The 20435-nt window shown below is 38.6% G+C and overlaps 1 protein-coding gene across 5 annotated transcripts in view; it reads right to left on the bottom strand.

The window, feature by feature from the left end:
• FAM184A (family with sequence similarity 184 member A) overlaps positions 1-20036 on the bottom strand; it is a 74030-nt gene extending 53994 nt beyond the window's left edge. For 3 of the 5 annotated variants that reach the window (XM_059842217.1, XM_059842214.1, XM_059842216.1), the window contains exon 1: positions 19613-20036. In XM_059842217.1, coding sequence (XP_059698200.1) covers positions 19613-19780 — 168 coding nt within the window. In that variant the 5' untranslated portion in view covers positions 19781-20036. The remainder of the gene's footprint in view (positions 1-19612) is intronic. The other 2 variants (XM_059842213.1, XM_059842215.1) reach the window with 1 other exon arrangement.
• Positions 20037-20435: the final 399 nt, after the last annotated feature.

Raw genomic sequence — 20435 nt, 5'->3', positions numbered from 1 at the left:
AGGGTATTTTCCTCGCCACAACAAATTATAATGCAACAAAGGAATTTAATAACTGTACTCCATTTTCTGAGGAAAAAAAAGAGCAGAATTCTCTTCCAAATATGTATAAAAATAAAAAATAGAAGGGAAAAGAAGGAAAAACACAGTTCACTTTAAAAAGGTTTTTAAAAGAATCAAGACCTGGCTAAAGTGTGACAGACAGATACAATGCTGCAACACCCAAATCAGGAGGAATTTCTTACTGAGAGGGTTGTCAAGAATGGGAATGGGCTACTCAGGGAGGTGGTGGAGTCACCATCCCCAGGGGTGCTCAATAAACAACTGGACACGGCTCTTAGTGCTATGGTCTAGTTGATATAATGGTGTTTGGTCATAGGCTGGACTCAATCTTGGACACCTTTCCCTATAATAATGATTTTATGTCTCTATGAAACATGACACAACCTTCAGAATATCTTCAGCTGAGGCAAAAATTCAGGTACAAAACAAGCAGTTGTGATATCAAACAAACAAGAAATACTGATTAAATGGGAAGAGCTATAGCAAGATAATATCACAGGACTATGAGAGATGGGTTGGGGTATGCACTGGACATCTCTAGTCAGTGGCAAAAATGGCCATTAAAGAATGCTGCAGATGGACAGGCAAGTGGCCAGATTGAATTCAACTAATCTTCATGAGTAGAACACCTCAGAATTTTATGTACAAGCCAGAACCAAAATAATTTTTCCAGGCAGAAAGAAGTAGACTTGAAGACCTTGACAGAAAGACAAGAAGCAGCTGGATAGAAGTGAAGTGCAACTTTTTACTATAAACCGAATTAGGGAAGACATCACCATTAGTGCTTTGTATGACCTGGCACTTAATCCCCCACTTGGCTACTATGTGACATCTATTTCTGAGATAAAAGCTCAGCTGTTCCACACTGGCATTGCTGTCTCTAATGGAATTACATAAGTTTACAGGGGTCAGCAATCCAGTTCCATACATTTATGTTGCACTGCTCTCAAACAGAGCGATTTCTAAGCAACATAGTCACCTGTGTGACTGAGACATTTGTTAGCTGCACATAAGTTCACTTTCTGTGCCAAAGTGTAAAACCAGCTTGCAGAATAAGTCAAAATAGAGTTTAATGTGAATTTCAATCTCACTATGACATCAAAAGTATTTTCATGATGACAGGTTTTAATACAACACAAGAATACATTGAAGAAAGACTGTTAAGAAAGGGTAAAGAGTAAAATTGTTTAGAAAAAGCTTCAAAAGTTAGTCAGAATGGGAAAAAATTCTAGCAGAAAACAGTTTAAATGTTTTGTAATGGCTCTTTGAAAATCAACCCTTATTTTTAAATTCAACCACTTGTAAATCAAGTGGTTTTAAACACAACCAACTTGTAAATCAAGCTGAGTGGTACTAAACCTCAAACTTGCTTAACTGATAAGGAGAGCTCTACTATACAAATGTTATCAAAAAGACAACAGTTATTTGCAATGCCCCCAAGACTACTTCAGCACTATGACTTAAAAATTATTTATCATCCCAAATCCTCAGCATTGTTTCGGAACTATATTACAGAGAAAATAGAGATGCCATATTTTCATCTGCTTTAATCACCTGCTAGCCATATTAAGTTCATCCTTTCTTTTTTCAATTTCTGTATTTAGTATCATCAAATTACATCCTAATGGTCAGTCAAGCCATAGTTAATGAAGTTGGAATTTTTTTTCCCCGACAATGTCATTCTGAAATTTTTCTCATTCTAAGTATTTTTAGAAGGAAAATACAGTTTCTAATTCACCATTATTCATTGTCTTAAAAAGCAAAGTCATATTACTACTCGAAAAAGCACCCATAGAAGAAAAACAGCCTTTTGGTGCAAAAGATGAGAGATGGCACTGAGGAAGTTGGTTGTCTTCAGGAGGATCAAATGCCTTAAAGGACAACATTCACTGACATTGAAGTGATGAGAGCCTAAAAGGATGAACAGAATTTGAAATTTTCTGCAAAATATATTTCTATGACAAATCCATCACACTTAGAGAGTCTCAATTTGTAGTGAAAAAAACCGATCATATAAAAAGGGTAAGATTTGTCAGCTGATTCCATTTACTGTCAGAAAGCAAAGCTTAAGTTTCTCTATTTTGTTCTAAAATTAATCTTTTTTTAAAAAAGGCCACTATAAGCAATGTCTAACTGTTGCCATAAAATCAGAAATTCAGATATTAAGTTGTATTAGTGGTAGTTATGCTAAGGCTTTGGTAGGCCCAGTAGTCAATTTGTAACCTGTGTTGTAGAAACTGTTACCAAGAAGTTAGAAGAAATCAGCGAAGCTTGCTGAGGAGGTGAATTTTTAGTTTATCTAAAGAATGTACAGTTAAGAACAAACTGTTATCTATGAAGTGTGTGTTTGTGTGTATACTAGATTTATAGTTAAAAAGCAGTAGAGCGCAAGAAATAAACTACCTTAAAGAATGTAGTCTTTGAAGGTACAATAAACTAATCAATCAAAGAAAACGTTGAGAGCAGGCACGTAGACTTAGTGAAGCAAAATTTGTGATGAGCTAATCAGACTTCAAAAAGGTATTTAAACCCTGTGATTTGCTTACAAGGAGGGGCTCTGACTTTGGACGGTAGTCCTCAGGTCCCCAGGGCCCTCAATAAAGCACCGCATAAAACAACTTTGTTGTTTTGTGTCTTTCTACTCAGATCGGGCAACATAACCCAGTCATAAGCAATTATATTGATATAAATTATAATTTAAGTCTCTCTTTTTTGCTAAACTGGGCTAAATTATCCTTCATACAATCACATAATCTGTACTTTCACCTACTGTACTTTCATCAGAAAGAAATATTTAAGTTGTATAGTTATCTGTACTACAAAGATTAAGTCATAACACTCAAAATAATCCAAATTCTAAAAAATTACTGTCCCATTTCCTTCTAAATCTATTTCCTTGCTTTACCATTCAAGCTAACTTCCATTACAGTTCAATACTAAAAACTTGCTCTTAAATTTTAATCCATTTCACCTTCAAATCTAACCCCTATTAACTTTCACCATCTGATGTGTCATGTTTTTAAACATTTATTTTTCACAAGATTTTTATAATGAAAACCTGTCTGGTCATTTCCTGGTTTTAGATTTTTCAATACATGGCTTAGAAACACACAGCTTTTTAATAACTAAGGGTATGCAAAGCTGAGTTGTCCTGTGTTTTAGGAAAACATAATTTTTGTAGAAGTACCCACTAATATTGGGAACTGGCTTTAAATATTTAGAATGAAAGGGATTTGTTTTTTCTTTTATTTGGCAAGGGGAGAAGAAAGGAAAGCAGGGATGATAGAGACAGAACAACAACTGCAGAAATGTAAAGTAAAATGAAGCATCTCCATTTCAAAACCTGCTCTAGAGGATATCCAAAGCAATATTTCTGAGTGCCATCACCTGAAAATGTCACAAGTACTTTTGGATAATTGTAAATGAAGTTGACACTAAAGAAAGATGATCTCTTTTCCTCTTAGTTTGCTTGCAAACCTGAAAGCAAGGTATAGTCAGCCTTATTATCACTCAAACACACTATTCATTCTTACTGAAGAGTCCTCAAGTGTTGAGCTGATGAAAGCATTAGCAAAAGGTTTTTTTTGTATTCTGTTTTCCCAGAAAAACAGCAGTACTGTATGACAAGCCAGAGAAAAGGTTTTCCCAGTTTCCTCTTCACCACCAAAACAAAGCTCATTTTTGCACTCTCTCTGCCTGCAAGCCTTGTTCTCTCAATGCCTGATCTATTTTGGGTTTAATTTCCTCAAGAATTTCTGTAGACTCTATGAAATTTGAGTATCTAGTGGTTCCTCACAGCAGATGAGACCATGCAGATAAGAATATACCACTAGTGGATCAAAGAAATCTTCACCAGTGTTTGAAAAGCAGACTAGAAAATAAATCCATTGCTTGCTCATAATTGATTTTCTACTTTCCAGACTTGTTTAAGGAAGGAAAGGCATTGAGCCTTCCAAGCAAGGATACAATTCTGCAGGAAAGAAATATTAGTGAAACACATATACGGCAAGACTCTCAACACAGTATTTTTATCTACAGCATCTTTCCCTTTTCTAGAAGGCATTAACTACAAACCACCTCTGGAAGTTTTAATGCTAAGTTTCCAGAATAAAGGAAATTTCAACAAGAATTATGGAATTTTTAATAACTGCAGAAGAATTTGAGCTACCTTCCCAGAAAGAAACTACCTTGAAGCAATTTCTCTTCTTTCCTCTGGAAAAAAAAAATCTAGATTTTAACCAACAAAATAAAATCCATGTTCATGCTAAGACTTATCACTAATTCGACTGTTTTTAAAAAAATTAAGATTATAGAAGCAAAATCAAAGTAAGCAGAAGGTAGCACAGTCACCAGTTGAGAGTCCAAGTTTATTTTCAAAGCTAAGCCCAAGATGAATCTAGGACAAATCCCAATGGCCTACTGGGATACTTTCCAGTAACCTACAGGTACCAATCATGCAATGGAAAAAAATTGTAATTCCTAGCTACATCTCAATATTTACACAATAATGACTATTAGTTTTGACATGGGACACTCACAACTTATAGGTTCAACACAGTAGCTCTTATAGAAACACCATGTAAACAGAATCACAGACAGGCTGGGGTCAGAAGACCCACCTGGAGGCTACCTAGTCTAACCTAGATCCTGAGCAGAGTCAGCTAGAACAGACTATGCTGGGCGTTGCACAAGTGGGTTTTGAATGTCTCCAAGGAAGACAACAAGGCAACATATGTGGGCAGCCTGTGCCAGAATTTGACCATTCTCATGAAAGAAAAAAAAAAAAAAAAGAAAAAAAAAAGTGTTTTCTTGTGTTTTTGTTTGTGCCTATTGCCTTATGTTTTCATGAGACACCACTAAGAATATGCCTGCTCAGTCCTCTTTACTCCTCACCATCTGGTGTACACACACATTTGTAAGATCCCCGTGAGCCTTCCCTTCTCCAGGCTAAACAGTTGCATCTCTCAGCCTCTCCCAGTATGACAGATGGGCCAGTCTCCTCAACACAGCAGCCTTTTGCTGGACTTGCTCCAGCACATCCATGACTCTTTCATGGGGGAGCCTTCGAACCAGAGCCAGCACTCCAGGTGTGTTTCACCAGCACAGAGCAGAGGGGAGGGATCACCCCCCTGGACTTGCTGTGACACTGGCTCCCACAGAGTCCAGTGTGCCATTGACCTTCTCTGCCAGAGGCACGCTGCTGGCCCACGTTCAACCCGTGTCTGTCAGGACCCCGGGGCCTTCACTGCCCGGCTCTTTCCAGCCAGTCGATTCCAACCATGTCCCCGCTGCGCTGCCCCAGATAGGCCTTTGCATGAGGTCCCTGTCGGGGCATTCCTCCAGCCTGTCCAGCTCTGAACATCAGCACACCCATCTGTTTTACAACCCCTTGCCCCACTTTTCTACTGGCTACAAACTTGCTGAGTGCGCATTCTGTCTCATCATCCAGCTTGTAACAAAGGTGTTAAACAGACTGGCCTCTGGGGCACACTGTTAATGACCAGCCCTCAACTGGGCTTCACGCAACTGACCACAAAATCCAGAGGTTCAGTGAGCTTTTAGTCTACTTAATGTCTACTTGTCTAGCACACACTTGGACAAGACTCACAGCCACATGACAAAGACCAGTGGAGATGTAACCGATTTTAAATTTCCTTTAAAAAGTCGTACCAAAAAAAAAAAAAAAGAAAAAAGAAAAAGACTAAATACATTTTTTTGTCATAGTATCTAGTCTATCTACTTAAAGTTGGTGCAATTCCCTCCACCACAAGTTTTCCAAATCATTCAATAAAAAAAGCGTGAAAAAAAATTTATATACATAACTAGGAAAATTGTAGTATCTCCATCAGAGACCTACAAGAAAATTGATGCTTTTATAAAAGCATATAATTATGCTGCTTTGTCCTAAAGCATCTCTTTTTTCTATTCATCCCATTAAATACAGTAAAAGTAGAATCCTGTCCACTCAGTCCAACAGCTATACTTTCTTATTATGGCTATCTAGTTGAATCAAAACTTCTTAAGTGTGATAATCTTCTGGAGAGCTATCCTAGTGAATGTTCTTAAAAACTTGTCTCATGCAATTGCAATAAAGGCTTCTACTATTGTTTCTGTTTGGCAGCTGTAATACAAGGAGCTTATTTTAAGAGTACTTATATGGTAAATGGTTTGCCAGATTTGCCTCTTTTACAATACTTACTTTATTCCACATAAAATGAGAGACATTAACTCCTATTCTCCAAGCAATTCATCATACAGAATTCCGTAGGTTAAGACTGTTCAGAATTTTTCACTTCCAACAAAAATTCCCCACACCTGATGGGTCAGTCAAATAATAATCTTCATCGAGACCTCAAGTTTTCACTGTGATTAGCTAGCCTAAGAAGAAAATCTGTGATAGCTAATATGATAAAGATTATTAATGGAACACTAAGAAGTCTTCTTTCTTCAGCATCTATTACTTCCTTTTTTAAATTCAACAAATGAGAAAACAGTGGCAATCTTAAATCAAGGAATACATACGAATCAAACAAGTAGATCTCTGAGAAAGGAAAAAAAAAAATCACTGAGCACTCGTGTGCAAGTTCACATTAAATAATTAGCTCAAGGCCTCTGGTGGGTACAGGTCTGTATCATGCACCTGTCAGTATATACATATTCAGTCTCTCATACAAACATGCTTAGTTCTGACTACTACTGCAGAAATCTTCCACTTCTTACACAATAAGGGAAACAAAAAATAAGCTAAGTTGGTTGCATATTGTAAAATACACAATTAGTTAAAAATTTAAGAATGATCTATGCAACTCATATACAAAGAACACACTGAGATATCATTCCAAGGGCCATTTTAAGACTATTCTATTCTATGTACAATGCAACTGTCAATACACCAGCTATAATTCAATACAAAAAACTGTAACTCACATCTTAACTTGTTAAGAGACAGCATGGAACAATTTGTTTTTCAGACCTAGACATTTAACAGTTAATAGCAAATTTGATTAAGTTTTCCAAGACTTTGTTAAAAGTTGAATTTCAAATTAGCTAGCAAATATCATTTAAGCTTTGGTTTGTTGGTGGGTTTTTAACATCACTTTTACACACTAAGCACAAGTATCTTCAGCTACTGATCCACCACTGCTTTCATTACAGAGTCAGGAAAGATTCTAATAAAGATGAAAGTTTTTGATATTTAGCTCTGTTCTGTTTCCACCAGATCCTCTCCCTAATTTTAATCAATACTTTTAGAGAATTTCCATTGCTTTCTAAATATAGTTTAAAGGTTAAAAAGGCTGCATACAATATAGTTTCCAAAACAAAATCTCTTCCATGAAAGTGTAAGGGTTTTTTATGGTAAATTCATTAAAAATGAACAAGCTTTTTGCATAACAGAGCCATGTATATTTCAGAAATGTCTCATTTTACAGATAAAAAGTTAAACATGTGTTTATATCTCTCAGTTTTCCAGAGTTTTCATTAAGTTCTCAGTATACTTCCTATATTTTGGGCAGTCTTCAATCACAGAACCAGACATAAAATATACTAGAACTCAAAGCAGAGTACACAATGAATTAGTTGGATATCCCAATTCATTATTTATTCAACTGGAAACAACAATTTCCTCCTGTTACATGCTCACTTGGGATGTACTTGCAACCACAAATCAATACCCTTGAGCTGGGATAGGTGTGGCAGTACCAACACCAAGTCAAAAACTCCTTTTCAGTTCTGGCAACCTCTATCAATCAGGTTATGCCAGAAAAAAACATTACAAATCTGTAGCATAGTAGCTTCAGACAAACTCCCAAGACAGTTAAATCTTGAGAAACATACTGAAGAAAAAAAAATTAAAATAAAAAATATTTAGTGACAGATGTAACAAATTCCCCAATCTGCCTCCCTATTTACCCTCTAATCACCTATCTAGACTATAGTTGACACATCTGCTATATGACAAGACCTTCAATTGCTGCAAGGAAAATAGGATAGGCCAAGGGGCTACTCTCAAGTTGTGTTTGTCTCAGAGCTGCATTTCCTTTCAGATTTATTTCTTAAATACTTGCATATCTGATTTTAGTCTTTCAGGTATATAAATCTCTAGAGATCCTCATTCTACAAAATTATTCCACATACAAACAAAGGAATTTTCTCTCAGCAGAGTAATATTAAGTTCAGAACTTCCCAAAACAGGAAGCAGTAACACCACAGTGGAGGAAAAGGGTGAAAATGGTACTCATCTTACAAACCTGGATCACTGGTTTTGATTAATCATCAAAGTAAGGGGTTTTAGTAGTATGTTATTTCAGTAGGTAATTTCCTCTTATTTTGAGGACTTGGGAACCTAAGATACTTTGGGCAACATCCAGAAATAAAAGACATATATTTAGTGAATTTTATGACATGACAATTGCATTTGCAGCTTCTTAAGATCCTTATAAGCTAAAAATGCAGTTATTTCAGAACAGAATAAAACCAAATATTTAGTCCTTTTTTGTTGTATATTCTGTAAGTCAGCTTTTGAAAATCAAACATAAACCCCTCTTTCAGAGTCCCGATAAAATTAAGAAAATGCTGCTGCTCATTCAAATATTATCAAACATTTCTTAATTTACTAACAGACAGAACTCTGAAAGATACCAATGCCTGTTTTAATTTTCACTTTTGTCCCTTTTTTTTTGTTTTCTATTCTGCTAGGTTTCTGGGAGGACACTACAAAACACCCCGGCACACACTTTCAGAGAAATAATTCATTGCACTTACCTCCGTAGTGCTCAGCAGAATCAATGTTATAGCTCGCCACACCGACTACATAAAACATTTGGGAAATTATAGTAGTTACATAAGCTGGCCTCTAACGAGATTTTGCCAGCAGGGAAATGTACCGGTCTGCATAAACCAAGTCAGATTTGGTTGCTGCTGACACCAGTGCTGGCGAGGACAAGTGTGGAGGCAGCCCCACACTCGGTACCATGGGGAGCTGTGGCTGCCACCCACCCCCGCAGCCAAGGGGCAACACGGCTAAGGAGAAAAATTCAACACAGCCCCAGCGCAGCCCACAGGCAAAGTGTCTGACACGGCTGCTCTTCCCAAGAGGAGAGCCTCCCAAGTCTCCCAAGAAACACACATCTAGCCTCACACTTCACTAAGTATATATAGATTGTGTTCTTTGATAAAATTAGTTCTTGTAGGTAAACTTAAGACTATTCCCAGTTCTTTGACAAAACAACTGGGTTTTTATGCTTCCAAGACCAGAGAATTTTCTTCATTTCTTTCTAAAGCTTTAAAAAAAGTCTCCCTTTTCTTATAAGAATTCCTCTCCTATATGTGGGAACAAATGAGGCTCAAGATTAGTAGTGAATGTAGAGTTGAACATAACTTCTGAGTTAGACTTGAATTAAGGGACCAATTTTATCAAAATTTCATACAGGCCCATAGAGAAGCTGGAGTTTATGATCAGTATGCAATTTTTTTTATATTTTAGAGTGAGAAGGTGTGTTACTTCTGTCTACAACTTTACCAAGCTAATGCTTTTTGAAAGCAGGAAATTTAATTTCCCTCAGGACCAGGGAGCAGAGATGCATAAGGAAAAAAAAAAACCAACCAAAAAACCCCCACAGAAACAAATAACAAACCACAACAAAACCTCATCCCAAAACATTTTAAAATTTCCATTAGAGGAAAATAGTCTATTACACAAACAGCTTTGTCAAAAAAAAAAACCCCAAAACAAAACAAAAAACTCCAGCAACAAACAACACCCCCCCACCCTTCCAACAATCTGGTATTTGAAATCTAGTTTATTCTAGAGTATGAACTCAGAGCTATGGAAAAGAATGCAAACCAACAGAGGCTAAACTTGCTTCAGGCTCTTCACTTGCTCAGAACACATCTCCTAAAGCAGTGTCTGCCCAAAGTGATAAGAACTACGATCTCATGCATTAGATATTTGGAGGCAAGACAGAATATACCTAATACACAAAACTGCCATATATACCTTTTCAATCCACAGTGTGGACCATTCATAGGATGTGAAACAGAGCACAGAAATAAAGGAAGACAAGAATCACAGGAATAGAAAGAACGGCCACAGAACACTTCCAGGTCAGCTCAAGGAATATGTAAACTGAGCTTTGTGACCAAGTACAGCCCCAGCATAAAGCAAATGGACATGTGTTTCTAAAAGAAATAAAGAGAAGAGGTGTTGGGGAAAGGACTGACATATACGACATATAACTCTAAGTTAACATGATAACACTACACAATATATGGAAAGCTAGTGAACACAGATAAAATAATGGAATCCAAAATTTCAAATAAATTTCTACCATTCTGTGTCACAACAAAGTATTTTCTTCAATAAATGAGTTATGTTGACACAACAGGTTAATGTTGAGAAGAAAGGCATGCATAGATTTTCAAGGTGTTTTGTCTTTTTTATGTATAAACATACAACTGATTACTTATTACAACCAGCTACAATAAACTATATTTTAAGTGTAAAACCTACACTTACAATTACACAAAACAGTCAAATTAAAAAAAAAAAACAAGTCCTTTTCCTTAATCCTTATAAAAGAAATAATTTGTCAAATTTTAAAAGGACAAAGACAGTCACAGAAGATTACTGCAATACATTTTAGTACAACCTATCCAAACGCATCAGCATCCATAATGAAAAATACTAGATCTGAGAAGGCAGTGTCAGATACCCTTTACTAAAAGTTACTGCTTTCAGTAACATTGTGAGCAAAAACACTGTTCAAATAAAAATCTTTGGATTATAGCACACCTGTTTTGTGAACACATTACAGGTCAGGTTTCTAGAAATTAAATTTAAGGACACTGGATGAAAAGATTACTTTAATCCCATAAAAATTAAAATAGAAAACGAGTACTTCTCATATTCACCTCATACTACTATTTGCAGCTAAAAGGTTGTCTTTCATTTAATGGCAGCATCTTGAAGGACTTCATTAACTTTTCAACATTAGCTATTTTTAAAAGCTGTCATTTTGATCCGAGTCAAGTGCCAACCTCAGCAAAAGGTTCTTCTTCTTCCTCCTAGCCTTCTAGATTCAGTTAGAAGAGCCTGGCTGAGGAAACAGAACCAGGTAATATGCATTAAGTAGGACAAGATGGTGAATAGCTTTAGACTGTTTTGTTTCTTCTGGTTATTTTTGGAATGCAATGCCTTTGGTTACTGATATGACATCAGTCATTAGAAGAATACACAGATGCCTGGCTTACTACTGCCGAACTTGTATCAGCCAAGAGACATATACATCTGATTTCATAATATTATGTTGAGATTTGCTGGGTTTATTTAGCAACAAGCCTGCAAACAGCTAGAAAAAGTTAGTGACTATTTTAAGGTAATGCCCTCCTCCTTTTTACAGGTCAAAGGAGAATGAAGCTTCAATGTAGAACTGGAAGGGTGAAAAACAGTAGTGTCACTGACAAAATTACTGGTTTTATTAAAGCCAAAGCCTGAGTTCAAAGAACGAGATACTGAAATAATTTAAGTGCTTAGAAACTACTCAGGGCTAGAAGTCACTGCACCAAAACAATGACTTATGACAAATAACACTTCCATGCATGTATTAGATGTAGTACATGTAATTGTACACCTAGACATACACCTTTAATTGTACTTCTGGACATTAAAAAATAAAGTATGTGTAACCAAGAGGTTGCACGACAATACAGTATGCAAAGCAATGCTGTTGCCAAATGCACTTTTACTGTGCTTGAAGAATGCACAAAACTACAATGTTTAATATTAAATTGCAATCTGTCTTCTAAAGAAGTGTTAAGTCTGTCAATTTGAAACAAATTCTTTGTACATTCATAATATTTCAAATACCAACAACATCACCAAAAAAAAAAAACCACCAAAAAATCCACCAGACTGTCTTCTGCTGATACATTTTTGTAAGACTTGTCAAATCAAAACTCCTTACAGGACTGAGTACTTCAGAGTGCTGTGCCCATACTAATTTACAAGTGTATGAAATAATTAATCTATAATAACCTTGTACAGTTATAGAGTTCAACTAATGATTTCCTTTTTCAAATATACATAAAAGACTCTTTAGTTTACAACTTTTACATCTGAAGGAAAGCATTTCAGTATTGCGTTCTTAACTCTGAACTGACACTTCTATCTAAAAAGAAAATTGCAAAAGCCTTCTTTCATAAAGCAGTACTTAGCTGAAAACCATAACAACAACAAAACCCTAAATAATTCAAAATATTTCTTAATTTTCTTTCATGAGGTTTATATTGTCCTATATAAAAGTAGTTAAAGGTTGGCAGATTTTAAACTTCACAGGTGTTGCAATATCAGGTTTCATTTATGTCCTGAATGTTCTTCCTTCTTTAGTTTTTAAATGCTGACATGGTGTTAATATTGACATTAGGAGTAAAATCTATGTCTTTCCAGTTTTTCTTTAAATATTCTTAAAGTGTTGATGTATGGGATTTAACAGCTGAAGTACAGACCAGAGCAATAACATCTCACAGTCTTCCAGCTCTTTGTAACTCTATATTATTTAATTTTGACAGTGAATAATAAACAAGAGGATATCTTAAGGATCTTTTCCAACCTCATGACTCTTAAGATCATCCAGTCCAACTGTAAATCTAACACTTGCAAGTTTACCACTAAACTACATCCCCAGCTGCCATGTCATTTATCCTCTCCCCAGTTTATTTATCACTTCATTTTTATTATTCTTTTGGATGTTTGTAAAATGAGGAGAAAAAAACCCCCACCCAAATTAATCTCCAAGAAGCTGATATATCCACAAGTGTATTAAAGAGGCATTTTAGACTAGTAACATATGTGAATGTGTGATCAGACAGTTTTTCAACATCACACTTTCAACTACACACACAAACAGGAAATATCTTTAGAACATCAAGTTATCAGTGGCCTCAGAAGAACTCTAAGTTACCAGTCAACCATTAAAACTATGTGGGTGGAGAGCAAAGGAATTCATTTGAGTATATGTCTTTTTTGTATTAAAAATATTTCATTCTTGTCCTCCTTCCTTCTTCTTGATGTCTTGTGATAAAAGACTGTAAAGTCATTGACCCAATTCCCACATCACAACACTGAGCTCTAAAATACACGCACATCAGGTCAACATAGAATCCCTGCAGTCTCACCTTACAGGTTTGCAATGATAATGAAGGAAGGAACCATTTGAGGGCTACATGATCCTTATTAATCACCAAATTCTGTAATTTTTGTCCTACAAAACGTGGATGGTAAGAAAGACCTCTTCAGGTCTTAAATTATAAGCCACAGCTGCTTTAAAGCAATTCATAGTGCATCAACTAGAAAGCATTCAGACAAATACAATAACTGATTATTTTACTGAAGTTCTGAAGAAGATATTGAGAGCCTGAAAGCTCTACTTACTTCTTCTGAACTATATCAGAAGTTATTAAAGACATTACGTTTTTACTCAGTTCCATCTTTCTCCTTATACGATCATAGGTACAGAAAACTTCTCCTCTGTGAATATCCCTTGCTAAGATCATAATTACTGCAGTATAAGGACACAGTTGGAAAACGACATGGAAAGAGTCTGACAGAGAAGATGGAGAGACTACCCTAGCATGATTTAAAAAGGAAAAATCTTAAGACAGACACAATATTTCTGGAGCAAGTTTCTCATTTCCTACCTGAGAAGTCTCTCCCTTCTGAGAAGACTTATTTCAGCTATCTTTGGAATAATTAACACAAAACAAAGTTAAATATCTCCAGAGAAATGTAAATTAATTGAATATCTAATATTACATTTTCAAATCTTTTAGTTCTTGCTACTATTTTTAATGTAGTAACATAATATTTATTCACACATTATCAGTTAGAATAATGTGGAATATACTGACATCAAAATACATACTTAAATCACACCCGCCTCAAAATTTCAGTTCTTTTCATGCAATCCTGGAACTGTTACAAATACTGGCCTACTGCCAGTGTTAACACACATTGGAGAGATGACATAAGGCTGCTTAAAAAGCTAAATCCCAAGTTTTTACAAAACTGTTACTGGCATCAACTACAACATGATGACAGCTAACATCAAAACAGTTCTACAGGGATATTTAGATTCTCATGTCTTTCCTGGTTTTTAGGGCTCTTTTTTTAAAGTGTTCTTATAATTTTATGCACAATGAACCTTCTGCAAGAGGTTTAGTTGTTTTGTTTCCTGAGGCAGAATACTTCCAAATAAAAACTGACAAAGTTTCACAGGAAACATTTCTTAAGAATCATTTATATAAGTTAAACCTTACAGCTCTTACTTGCATAAAACTGTGATTGCTGAGGGAGACCTTTAACCATTCCAGAAAAAGAGTAGATACAACAAAAACTATAAGCATCTGAATTAAAGATCATCAAACTGGCACTGCAGTCTTTGAAATAAATTTACTATCTACATCCCCTAGAAATTGACTGGATTAACACAACATTAATGCCTATTGTCTAAGTACTTCTCTCTAACACAGGAAAAATCAAAGATTTTGTTTCCTAAATATAGGCAAGAAGCTCTTGGAAGAATTGAGAATAGAAATCAGGTCTCAGGAGTCTTGGATTCTAGTTTCTTGTTTACTCAAGGATGATGTGCCTTGGTTAACTTTGTTACCACCATTTTCTTTGAACTGATTTTTCTGGAACCTTTCCAAAATTGAACCATCAAGTTCTAAGTATGTACCAAGGAAAAACATTAGTGTTTTATACAGTTTCTATTTATTAAATAGACAACAATGCTAACTGTAGGGTAGAGATCATCTTCACAGCACATACAGACTCTTCTTCCAGAATCATATAATAGTTTGGATTGGAAAGGACCATAAAGGTCAGCCAATTCCAATCCCCCTTCCACACCTTCCACAACACCACTGTGTTCAAAAACCCATCCAGCCTGGCCTTGAACATTTCAAGGGATGGGGCATCCACAGCTTCTCTAGGCAACCTGTTCTAGTGCCTCATCACCCTCTCAGTAAAGAACTTCCTCATATCTAATCTAAATCTACCCTCTCTCGGTTTAAAGCTAATCCCCCTTGTCTTATCACTACAGAACCTTATCAAAAGTCCCTCTCCAGCCCTCTTGCAGGCTCCTGTTAGGTACTGGAATGGTGCTCTGAGGTTTCCCCAATCTCTCTCCTCCTCTCTCTTCTCCAGGCTGAACAAGCCCAGCTCTCCCAGCCTGTTCTCATAGGAAAGGTGCTCCAGCTCTCTGATCATCTTTGCGGGCTCCTCTGGGCTCACTCCATGGCCTTCTGATCATCTTCTGAGCCCTTCTCTGGACTTGCTCCATCAGGTCCATGTCTTTTGTGTGCTGGGGACCCCAGAGCTGGACACAGCACCCAGGTGGGGTCTCAGGAGAGTAAAGTAGAGGGGGAGAATCAGTTCCCTTGACCTGTTGCTCACATTCCCTTGGTGCAGCCCTGGTACTGGGGTGGTTTTGTGCAAGAGCACATTGCCAGGTCGTATTTTCTTATTAATCAACACTACCAGGTGCTTCTTTCCCATCAGAGCTGCTGCAGTTAATACAAAATTTCTGCAACAAATATCATACAACCAAACCAATAATGAAGAGTCTCTTTTTATAGTGCCAGCACAAACCATGCAGTTATTCTGTAGGAGTCAAAGATTTATGTTGATATCACAAAACTTTTCACAACAGACTTTACCAACACACTTAGGATATGGATTTCTCAATCACAAACACTCAAGCTACAAACTGCATCACAATGAAAGAAAGAAAGAAAGAAAGAAAGAAAGAAGAAACAAAAACAACAAAAAAAATCAACACCCCCAACAAATCCAAAATGAGAAACAAGACTCCTGAACTCTTGTGGAAATTGTAAAAACTAATGCCATTCTCTCCTATTGATATAAGCACAGCAGCACCTTGCTTTTTGTTTCTAATCTAGTTGTCTTACGCAAACTAATTAAATATATATGTATATTTTCATCTGCAGCAGGCATAATTCAACACTGCATTAGCACTCCTGCATGCAGTAGTACAAACACATATATGCAATCTCATAATCGCAGTTTATTTCTTGTTGGCTTTAATCTTTGTGTCAGATGCTACTTTATCCCAAACTGGTACACAGATCTTCCGGAATGCCTGAAAATAAGGAGCTTATACTGAAGAGGAAGACCTAAAATTGCTTCAGTTACAGTCTACTGCAGTCTTTGAACATGACATGAAGTATCATCTTGGTTTTTTTAGACCTGCATTTCTAACCACTTGTTTTACCTTCCTCTGCAAATTAAGCATATTAAAGTTAAATCAAGTAAGTCTTTCTCTCCTACCCAAAAGTAAAAATATAGTTAAGTACTTAAGAAGTGTTTTGCTTGTGAAATGGATTCATACCTTATTTTGCCTCACTCCGAATTACTGATTAAATCTGGTTATTAAACAAATTTCACCTTTTAGTTGGCATTCCTGTATTGTTTTGACTAAAACATCAGATTCCCTTAAGTAATGCGAAGACATAATTGAGGAATCCTAATTTTGGAATTTTACATTTAATTCACAAGTGACCCTCATCCTCTGTGGGGAAAGCATTTTCTTCAGCTCCTACTCACAGCTCATAATACAACCTGTGCAAGGATAGGCAAAAGTAATATATGAAGTCACACTTCTTTTACCAGAAGACAAAAGCTCTCTGGATAACTTAACTGTGTGTACTCCTTGGATAATGAGTAATGGGATTTTCTTTTACCACACTATATTGGTGGGTTTGTTTTAACCTGGTAAAGTGCCTTCTGCTCTAAATCCATATGGGGAATTATTGCATCTTCAAGTCATTCTTAGAGAAGAGTTAGAACAAAAATTAAATAAATGGGTAAAACAGGTGCAAGACATGCCAGAAGTACCTTATATATAAAGACACTAAGCAACTTGAGAAGAACAACTAAGAAGTGGTACTCCTAACAATAAATTCCTAGATTACTGAAAAGGAATTTTATGCACATATGCTGGTAAGCCTTTGACAAAGATAGAACAGCAGAATTTGGTCAACAGACCTAAACAGAAATATTCTAAAATCTTTCCTGCAACACCTTACTTCAAGGATTCTTCTGCAAAGTGTAGTTAATTCTTCTCTGACATGTAAGTCCCACTTAGGGAAATTAAGTTTATTATGTTTGTATTTTTCCCTTGTAGCTTGAGTCCTTTCCCAAGGACTGATTTCTGCAGCCAGCCATCAAACCAGGCTTCAGATTCTAAAGCAGAATAGAAAGTTAAGATCACACTTCACCCAGAAGTTTCTATAATTATTTTAAGCCTCCCTTCCTGAAAGGTCATGTAGGTGAACAGAAATGTAGGACCTGAGCCCTCTAGCTACAAAACTGTCAAAATGTGCACCTCAATCTAAATGAAATACATCTTATTCAATACCTTTTATCTTAATCCTAATCTTCAATCTTAATTTTATTGTTGCAATAGGTGCAAGAGAAGTATTTTCAAATACACTTTGGTTTACATTTAAAAGCACTATTATTCACTCCAGAACTTCACTCAATAGAAAGCTTGGGAAATCAGCTGATCTTTCTCCCTAAAACTTGAAAACAGAACACAAACTACAACAGAAAAAAACTTGAAAACAGAATACAAACTACAACACTGCCAGAATCTGCAAGTCACTGGGACTTGCATATACAAGACTCCAGCCCTGCAAAAGCCTAATTCACTTGTAAACTCCTTGTATGAACACATAGCTTGCAATTATTTGAAATAAACAACAGAAAACAACTTGCAGATTTTATTTACACTCATCTGAAGTCTTTGTCAGGACAGACTTGCATACAATACATGGAATCTTAGATGAACTCTACTGTGGATCATAAAAAAAAAAAAAAAAGTATTTACTTTTACTCTCTTTGCATTTTCCAACACAGGAGTTCAACATATTTCAGCACCATGCATTTAAATCCATAATTAATTCACATCCACCTCAAGATATCTGATGCATAGTAAGTGAGAGTGCACAGGGCACATGCCCAGTGATGTGGAACTCATGGGTCATACACAAACGACTTCACATCAGAAGTGGAATGCTGTTTCTGAAATAAACTATAAACTGCTGGGTAATTTCCTAGAGAAAGTAAGGAAAATATAGGCAATAGGCACACACTCAGATATAAATTCTACTTTGAAGTATTACTTTACATATGCACCTAGGCCTTAAGGTGAGCCTAAAATACATTTAGGGTCTCCAGGTGCTTTTTACACCTTTTAGGGAGCACAAAGCTGTAGTAACATCTTTAATGCTTTATTTTATTATTTGCATGCACATGGAGCAAAACCAAGGAGATCCTTCAGCTTATTTTCTCTTTATGGAATTAGAGTTCCACTGATGTTAATATCAAAAGAAATTGAACTTTGAATTCAAAGAGAAGATACCACTCAGTTATCAGCTTTCCAACACATTAAGGTGCACAGTGTGCCACGATAAATACTATTTTTAACTGGTCAATGGTGCATCAACTGTACATAAATGTGAACTGTCTCCACTGTGAGCCTGCCAGCAGTCTTCATTCTCTTCACTCTTAGTTCCAACGAAATGTCACCTTCATCCATTTTAGCAAACATGTAAAGAATACTGGCAGTTCCCATGGTGCTTTAAAATTACCTTTAAACGTTTTAACTATCAAATTCCTGACAAAAATTACTCCTTCTGCTTTAATAGAGAGAATCTACATCTCCTTTTCTTACTAATGCTATTTGCCTACAGCTTGAGCATCACACAAGAGAGATTACAGCACCTAAGCATTGTTTTAAGTTATTCTAACTAAATCACATCTGAAACATTGGGCCTACCTGCCTTAGCAATAGGCTTTAAAAACAGTCCTAGCTTGACTCTGGCCTCTCACAAAGATACAATGTATTCTCTAGGATGGGGATGACATAATGAAAACCGTTCGCTCAGCAAGAGCAGACCAGAAATTTTCTCACACTTCACCCTCATCTAACGCATTTAAACTATTACCAGGCTCCTTAAATAACAGCACTTCAGCAAAGGAAAGGCAAGCATCACTTGAATTTCCCCATTTAAAGAGATTCCCGAGTCCTGTAACAGCGCTAGAAGAGAAGCCACAATTTCCGCAGAATAAATAACCAGCAAAAGCCCAGCAGTCAGGGATCCGCTCCCGCACACCGGGATACCTGGCTGTGCCAGGCGGGATTCGGACACCACGAAGGGGGGCCGGTACTGCGGCAGCTCCCGTGCGCGGCTCCTCTCCAGCCCCGCGGCTCCCGGACGGCCGGAGCTCTCCCCGCGGGACCACGGGGCGCTCCTGCCCGCGGCGGCCGGGGATGCTCCGGGGACCGAGGGCGCTCCAGGCTCGGCCTCCGGAGTACAAATCCGGCCGCATCCCACCCGGATTTGCCATCAGCCCCAACAGTCTGCACCTCTCCGGGACCATCGCTGCCCTCATGAGGGCAAGGAGCGAAAGGAAACAGAACGGAGGAGGAAGACACCCGAGGCGGCGAAGGAGCCGGCGCGCCTCCCTCACCTTCGTCAGCTGGGCGATCTTCTTGCTCATTTTGAAGTGCAGGTCCGCGCTGTGCTCGGCGCCCAGCCCCGCCTGTGCCGAGCCCGAGCCGAGTTTCCCCGCGCCGGGCGCGGAGCCGCCGCCGTAGCTGTGCTGCGGTTGCTGCCAGCCCATGCCCGGGGTCGCCATCTTCACCGCCCGGCTCCCGCCGCCGCCGCCGCTCGGGCTCCGCCGCCGCCTGCCTTACCGAGGACCGAGCCCGGAGCCCCCGCCGCGATTCGCTGCCCGAGGCGGCTCCTCCCGCCCCGGGCGCTTCCCTCGGCCGCCGCCCCCGCCGGGCTGCGGCGTCAAAGCTCTCGGGGACGCTGCGAGAAGGGGCACCCGCCTTGCCTTTCCTCTCCCCTCCTGGTCGCGTCCCCGGGCGGGGGAGGCCGCTCGGGTGGGCCGCGGGCGCGGCGCGGCTGCCGGGGCCGCCCCCGCGCTGTTTACGCCGCGCGGCCCCGCGTCACTCCCCGGCCCCGCCCGCGCGCGCGCTCCCCGCCCGCGGCCGCGCGCGCCGCCCAGCCAGCGGGGCGCGCGCTGGGCTCCCCCTTCCCGTCCCCCGTCCCAGGAACCGGCAGCAGGGAGCCGAGAGCCGAGAGCCGGCCCTCCTGCGGGAGGGGGTGGAGACAGCCCCTTGGCCTCCGGGGCCCGGGCACGGCGGGGGAAGAGTCGGGGTTCCGTCAGCGCTGCCCCTCCGCGGCAGGGCTCGGGCCGCGGGCGCCAAGCGCTCAAGGCTTCTCCTGGTGGGAAGCCCCGAGCGTGTGGCGGGGGATGCCCAGGGCAGGGCACTACGGTGCGGGGT

The sequence above is a fragment of the Haemorhous mexicanus genome, chromosome 3, assembly GCF_027477595.1.
Source record: "Haemorhous mexicanus isolate bHaeMex1 chromosome 3, bHaeMex1.pri, whole genome shotgun sequence".
NCBI lineage: Eukaryota > Metazoa > Chordata > Aves > Passeriformes > Fringillidae > Haemorhous > Haemorhous mexicanus.
The sequence above is the reverse complement of the archived record's forward strand: the minus strand, read 5'-3'. Positions and strand labels throughout refer to the sequence as shown.